The 7170-nt window shown below is 69.2% G+C and overlaps 1 protein-coding gene across 1 annotated transcript; it reads left to right on the top strand.

Moving 5' to 3' along the window:
* Positions 1-939: 939 nt before the first annotated feature.
* On the top strand, positions 940-5027 carry LOC118157932 (hexosaminidase D-like). Its single transcript, XM_035312469.1, has 15 exons — positions 940-1027; positions 1078-1144; positions 1282-1378; positions 1538-1775; positions 1877-1986; positions 2259-2346; positions 2552-2716; positions 2803-2986; positions 3116-3187; positions 3525-3729; positions 3812-3894; positions 4031-4109; positions 4286-4387; positions 4486-4575; positions 4688-5027. The coding sequence occupies exons 3-15, from the start codon at positions 1284-1286 to the stop codon at positions 4869-4871; spliced, it is 1695 nt and encodes a 564-aa protein (XP_035168360.1). The 5' UTR covers positions 940-1027; positions 1078-1144; positions 1282-1283; the 3' UTR covers positions 4872-5027.
* The last annotated feature ends 2143 nt before the right edge of the window (positions 5028-7170 follow it).

Raw genomic sequence — 7170 nt, 5'->3', positions numbered from 1 at the left:
CGGGGACGCGCCGGGGGGGTCCGGGCCACCCGGGGCTCAGGGGCTCGGGGACACTCGGCACAAGGATGGCGGGGCCGGCTCGGGGGGCACCGGGCAGCTCCCGGTGGGCGGCGGCGCTCGGTGCGGCCGGGCCCTTTAAGAGCGGTGGCGGCGGCGGCGGGGCGTGCTCGTGCCCGCGCTCGTGCCCGCGCCCGGTGCTGCCCGCGGCGGCCCCGCGCGTGCCGGTAAGGGCGGGCGGGGGGAGCGGGGGTGCAGCGGAGCAGCCCACCCGCCGCCGGTACCGGGCCGCCCCCGCCGCGCTGTGGCCGCGGAAGGTGAGCGGGGCGCGGTACCGGGGGGCTGCGGGCACGGCGCTGCGGCTGCCCACGGGGCGTGACCGACCCGGGGCCTTCGCGCGGGGATGCTGCGTCCCCGTTAAATAACGGGCAGGGACAGCGGCGGTGCTGCCGAGCCGGCTGCACGAGGCCTCGTCCCCGCACGGTGCAGCCTGCCCGGGGCCCGGGATGCTGAGCCCCCGGGGGTGCGAGCCCCATCCCGCTCCGTGCAGCCCCGCCGGACCGGGCCCGGAGCAGTGCCACCCCGGTCCCTGCAGCCCGCGCTCCTGCCCCAAGCTGGCCGGGATCGGGGCGCATCCAGAACGGATTTGGGATCCCGAGGCGCCGGGCGGCTCGCAGCGGCTCTCCCCTGGCGGCACCGCTCTGCGAACACAGCCCCTCGGTCAGCTGAGGCTCTGCACCGGCAGCAGCCAAAATCTGCTTTTCGGCTCCCAAATACCGGAGGAAACAAGAAAAAACAACTAAATTGCACCCTGAACGACAGCGTGGTGGGGTCACAGCCCAGCACAGGGGCCGCACCAGTTTAATCAGCCCAGTCCCTCCCAGCCCCGCGGTGCTGCACACCTCGCAGCCCAGGCCGGCGCCCATCGCTTCTCCCCCCGCAGGTGCCGCGGCCGCCCCGTGATGCCACCTGGCAGGGCCGTCCCGTGACCAGCCCCCATCCCGCCGCCCTCGGAGGCGACACCGGAGCACCCGCAGCGGGACCTGCCCCGCAGCCACCGCCTTGTTTGCGCTGGCGGAGCCCGAGGAGGCTGCGCTCGGGGGCAGAGGCTGAGGCAGGTCCTGACACCAGCCCTGGAGCACATGAGGTAGGGGGGACGCGGGAGGCCTCTGTGCACGTCCCTGCGGGGGAGCAGGGTGGCGGGAGGGGTCTCCCCGTGTCCCCTTTGTCGGGGCCTCACACGGGGCTGTGGGGTGCCCTGCGCTCGGGGTCTGTGCCCAGCAGCCATGGCCTGCCAGCGGAGCACCAAGCTGAACCTGCTGCGCCTCGCCGTGCTGCTCCTCGTGGCCTTGGCCGGCATCAAGTTCCTCTTCCGCGACAGGTGAGGTGGGAGCGGGACCGGGGCACGAGCGGGGGGACCCCTGCGGCGTCAGGGAACCGGTGGGGGTCTGCGGGGAGCTCCTGGGCTGTGCCCACACAGGGGCTGGGTGCCGGGGGCAGGTGGTGCCTCCATGCCCCAGCCCTGCTCTGCTCCCTGCAGCTTGACCCTGGAGCTGCACAAGCACGTCCCCAAGGACAGCGGGTTCTGGGGGGACATGGGTGACACCAGCCAGGGCACCGGCCCCCGGAGCCAGGCTCTGGAGCTCCCTGTGGCAAAGATAACGGCCCCGAGGCAGGGCCCTGGGAAGCAGGTCCCCAAGGACATCAGTGCCACCGAGATGAGGCTCGTGCACCTGGACCTCAAGGGAGCTGCACCCAAGGTCTCCTACCTGGAGCAGGTGAAGGACCAGCCAAGCGGGGCAAGGCTGGGCACGGCCATCCCTGCTGACACCCGCACCCGGGGCTGCCAGCAGGCTGAGCCTGCCCTGCCGTCCCGCAGCTCTTCCCGCTCTTGTCCCGGCTGGGCGCCAACGGGGTCCTGATCGAGTACGAGGACATGTTCCCCTTCAAGGGCGAGCTAGAAGTCCTCAGGTCTCCGTACGCTTACAGGTGAGCCGGGGCTGGTGCTGAGCTGGCCGAGGGGATGCTGGCACTGCCAGTGCCAGGCTGGGTGTGCCCCGCCTGGGCTGTGCCCCAGAGAACCGTGCCCAAGCTGTGCTTGCTCTGCTGGGCCAATATTTGTGTCCCCAAAGCCAAGTCGCCACAGGCATGGTGGGGCAGGGAGGCTGGGGCAGGGCAGGGTGCTGGAGGAGGAAGAGGAGGAGGAGGGAATGTCCTCGTGCCCATGCGGCCCGCATTCAGGCTGTCCCTGCCCTCCCCAGTGATGAGGACATCGAGTGGATCCAGCAGCTGGCGGAGCTCCACAAGCTGGAGGTGGTGCCCCTGGTGCAGACCTTCGGGCACGTGGAGGTAGGGGCCAGGGGCATTTGCTGGGGGGGGGGGGGGGCAGGACGGGGACACCGAGAGGTGGAGAGGCGCTGTGTCCCCAGCACCTGGCTTGGAGGTGGATGTGTCACTGGGTCCATGTCACTGGGTCCGTGTCCACAGCCCTGCTCCTCCATCCCCCCTTTCTGGCCCACGTCCAGCCCCCACAGTGGGTTTCCTCCCCACGCAGTTCATCCTCAAGCATGAGAAGTACCAGCACCTGCGGGAGGTCGAGCGCTTCCCCAACAGCTTCAACCCCCACGTCCCAGACACGCTGGCGCTGCTCAAGAGCCTCCTGTCGCAGGTGCTGGAGAAGCACAGGCGCTCCTCCTGGATCCACATCGGGGCGGACGAGGTGGGCGGTGGGCTCTGCGGGGACCCCAGCCAGCGCCGGATGCCTGCCCCGAGGCATGCTGAGCACCCCCTGCCCCCCAAATCCAGGTCTTCCACCTCGGGGAGGGGATGGACTCCAGGAACTGGATGAGCCACAACAGAGGTGACGTGGGCACCATGTACCTGAAGCACATCAAGCAGGTGCTGGGCTTCATCGCCGCGCAGTACCAGGGGCTGCGGGCGCTGATGTGGGACGACATGCTGAGGAAGATCAGCGTGGGAGCCCTGCGGGGTGAGCGGATGGGAAGGCAGCGGAGTCACCCCGTCAGGCAGCTTGGTGGGGGCGTGAGGATCCCCAGGCACCCTGCTGCTGCTGGCCCTGGTGCTGACGTCCCTGTCCCTGCCCTGTTCTGCCTTGCAGAGTCTGGGATAGCAAAGCACGTCTCACCTGTGGTGTGGTTCTACGCACCTGACTTTGAGGTTGAGCAGATCGGTAAGGTGCCACGCCAGGACCCTGGGGTGAGCGATGGGGGACGATCCTATGGCTGGTGGCACCGCTGCTGCAGCCACCGCACCAAGCCCAGCTGGCCCCCAGGATGGTGGCACAGGGTCTGGTGCCTGTCCCTGCCAGCCCGCTGTCTCCAGGGGTGATGCTCCCCGCTCACCTGAGCCACACTGGCACCTGCTTTCCTTCCAGCCCCCAGAAGCCCCCCTGTGCACAGGCTCCTGCTGTGGGCAGAGCAGCCCCTGGCAGCCGGGGGGGCCCTGCCCGCCCCGTGCTGCCCCACACCACTGGGCCATGAGCGTGACCCCGCTCCCCGGTGCCGCAGGGCAGTTCCTGGCCAAGTACGCGGAGAGCGGCTTCGAGGCCGTGTGGTTCGCCAGCGCCTTCAAAGGCACCACGGGCCCGGCGCAGGCCTGGCCCCCGCTGAACCACCACGTGAGGAACCAGCTCAGCTGGCTGCGGGTGGTGCAGGCCATGCCGCGCTTCGCCCCGCTGCGCTTCCAGGGCATCGTCCTCACCGGCTGGCAGAGGTGGGCTCCGTAGCACGCGTCCCAGCCCCGCTGCCCAGGCGGCCGCGCACGAGGCGACGGCACGGCTGTCCCTGCCCCGCAGGTACGACCACTACTCGGTGCTCTGCGAGCTGCTGCCCGTCGGCATCCCCTCCCTGGCTGTGTGCCTGCAGACCCTGGTGCACGGTGAGCGGGGCCGTGCCCCTCGTCCCCCCCTTCCAGCATCGCGGGACCCCCCTTGGCTGCTGCGGAGGGGGCAGCAGGGCTCCGCTCCCCTGGTGTGGTGTGGGGTCAGCTGGGTCCCTCTCCTCATCCTCCCCAGGGGGCTTCTTGGAAGAGACGCGGAGGAAGGTCCTGGACGTGCTGGGCTTCCAGAGCATGCAGCTGGAGCAGGGCACGTGGTGTGTGGCTGCAGCGCAGAGCTGGGCGCCTGCTGCTCCCCAGGGGTGCACCGGGGGGATCAGCGGTTGCTGCCCCCAGCCCTGTGGGGTGCAGGGGGTCACCACCCAGCCTGGAGCTGTGGCTGGTGGTGTGCCGTGTGCTGGGCTCTCACCTCCCCTCCGCGCTTTCCCCACAGTGAGGGAAGGGGAGCTTTCCCCGGCGCAGAAATCTATCACATGGTGGAGCAGGTAAACGGCCACCTGAAGGAGAGCATCCAGAAAGCCCTGGAGGAAGAGAGGTAACAGCGGTGGGAGGGTCTGGCCGTGGGGCTGGAGTGGCAGGGACCTGCAGGGTCTGGGTGGCCCCCTGCCCCCCCCCTCCATTGTGCCTCCCCAGCGGCATCAAGGGCTGGTTCAGCCCCTACCATCGGAAGCACCATTTTGGCAACCCCCGCAACATGGAGAGCTTCGGCAGCAAGGTGCTCAAGTACGTGGGGTGCCAGGGACCAGGAGCAGCCCCAGGTCCCTCCCTGCGAGGAGGACCCAGGCTCGCCTTGGGGGAGCCAGAGCCAGCTCTCACCCCGCTGTCCCCACCCCAGGCTCCACGAGGACTGGGAGAGCCTCATCCGTGAGCTGCGCGCCCAGCTGGAGAGCATCTACTTCCCCAACACAGTGGAGGAGTGGATGGAGGAGAACGTCAACCCCTACCTGGACCAGCTGCGGGACCTGGTCCGGGACTACCAGGCCATCATCCGCCTCAACGCCCGCCCCAAGGCGTCCTAGGGGCTGTGCCCCCCGGGACTGGGCTGCAGGAGCCTCGCTCGGGGTTTGGTTTGCTGGCTGCACCCCTCTTCTGCTTGAGGCACGGCTGCGGGTTGTTCCGTCCTGTACAGAGAGCTCCGGCGTGCCCCACTTCCATAATAAAGTATTTTTGTAGATGCTGCTGGGTGATGGAGGGGGCCCCGCTCTGCCCCCTCCCTGCAGGCACTGGGGAGAGGGGGTGGGAGCAGGGGAAGGGATCGGCCCAGCTGGGTGGGGAGGGGACCCCGCTTCCCTGCCCTGGGGGGCTTCAGCTGCTCGGGGCTGGGGGCCCCTGTTTCAGGCACCGCAGGTCCTGCCCCAGACAAGGTCGCTGTGCCTCCCGTGGGGGCAGAAACAGGGCCGTGGGGAGGTCCAGCCCCAGCACAACATGTGGCAGTACTGGAGCTGGAGGCTTTGGCAGCTGCAGGGCAGGGAGGAGGCAGCCGATGAGCCCTGGAGACACCGCTGTCCTTCGTGCTGGCTGTAAGGGTGGCCGTCCCCTCCCTGCAGTGTGGGACCCAGCCCCAGGGGGTGCTGCCAAGGGCACAGCTAGCCACACGAGGGCTGCCGCTCCGGCCATTTCCTTGCCTCATTCATGCCTCAGCGAGGGGTCACAGTGGCCCTGCCAGGCTCCTCCCAGCGCCCCCTCCCCAGCTCCGTGGCTGCTCTCAGCAGCAGCCCCCACGAGAGCCCCGATGGCCGGGAGGGAAGAGCACGGTGCCTCTTCCTGCGCCGAGCGCTTCCCAAAGCGCAGCCTTCCATCTCGCCTTCCTCCCTTCCCAGCCAGTGCCCAAGGCCCCCGCTGCCCCCTGCACTGGCAGCCCCCGATCCTGAGCTGGGGGCACCAGGGGGATCCTGCAGGGGCCGCAGGGCTGCCTCCAGCTGCTGCCAGCCAGGGGTCCTGTGCGGCGGTGCCTCCGTGTGCCCTGCCCTGCTGCAGGGGGAGGCGAAGGGAAGCCCCCCCGTGCCCACAGCTCTCCCTTGCAGGACGCCGGATTTGGCTCCACGTGCGCAGGGCGGTGATGTGGACACCTCGCTGCACGTTTTTCTGTTCTGCAAGGACCAAGTGTGTCAGAAACACGGGGCACTGTGGGGCTCCTGCTGCCACAGGGTGGTTCGGGGGGGCACACAGCTCTGCCACCCGTGTCCCAGTGCAGCTGCAGGCAGTCCGGTGTCCCGGGGGCTGCCCCATCCCCGGTGCTGGCACTGGGCGGGAGAGCCTCGATACAGAGGGCTGCGGGGTACGAAGGGCCCTTCGTTGAGGAGCTGCGTTGGTGTTATCAAGTGGTGGCACACCTGAGGGAAGCCCTGACCTGCCGGGGAAGCCCAGGCACAGGCAGAGCTCCAGCCCCCAGCCCGGGGAGCCCCGCAGCAGCTCAGGTCCCCCTGCAGCCACGCACCGCCAGCCTGCGGGATTAGAGGGCAGATTAGGCGGCGTCTCGTGCTGGAAACCCAAATGTCCTGGATTGGAAAGTGGGGGCGGGGAGAGGAGAAGGACCCCGCTGCCCCCGAGTGAGCCAGAGCCAGGAGATGCAGGGGGAGGTGGGGGCTGAGGAGGGTGGCCTTGGGCTCCAGCCGGGGGGCACCGGCAAGCCTGGGCAGGCCTGGGGTGGGCCAGGGGCACTGCGGGGCAGTCGGCTGATGTTGGTCTGCGTGTTGCCTTGTTCTCCCCATCCTTCCCCCTGCCACATGGGTCGGTGGCTGCCTGTCCCCATGCACTGCACCCAGTGGGGCACTGCAGCTGCCTGCCCCGTGCAGCCGCCTGCTCGCTGCCCCGCTGTGGCCCATGCTGTCCAGTGCCCAGCCTGGTGCCAGCTTCTGGACACGCACACCCCAAGGCTGGATTCCCAGAGCCAGGACCTCAGTAAGCCTTTTGGGCAGTGGCTTGCATGGGAGAGCAGAAATTTGTTCACGACTTTGTGCAGGTGATGGCGGGGCTGCACTGGCCAGCACCATGAGCACATTGAGCCTTGTCCATCGCTGCCCCATTTCCCAGGGGTCCAGCAGCACCCCCGTGGCCCTGGCCCAGGCAGGCATCCTCCAGGCATCCTTCAATGCCTCAGTCCTTTAAGCCACAGAAAAACGCACGGGGACGAATGTCACCGGCCATTGTGGCTGCAAAAGCGGAAAATTAGGCAGCAATCAGGGCTTTATTTGAGGGAATCGAGCAGCTCCCCCAGCCCGCTTCCGTTACCAGCCGCCGAGGGCTGCCGGGGGGAGACTGCAGGGGCCGGGCAGAGCCGCGGGACGGGGCCCTGGGACGGGGCCTCCCGGCGGGCAC

This window comes from Oxyura jamaicensis, assembly GCF_011077185.1.
Source record: "Oxyura jamaicensis isolate SHBP4307 breed ruddy duck chromosome 14 unlocalized genomic scaffold, BPBGC_Ojam_1.0 oxy14_random_OJ72165, whole genome shotgun sequence".
Classification (NCBI taxonomy): Eukaryota; Metazoa; Chordata; class Aves; order Anseriformes; family Anatidae; genus Oxyura; species Oxyura jamaicensis.
This window is presented reverse-complemented; position numbering and strand designations above follow the sequence as displayed.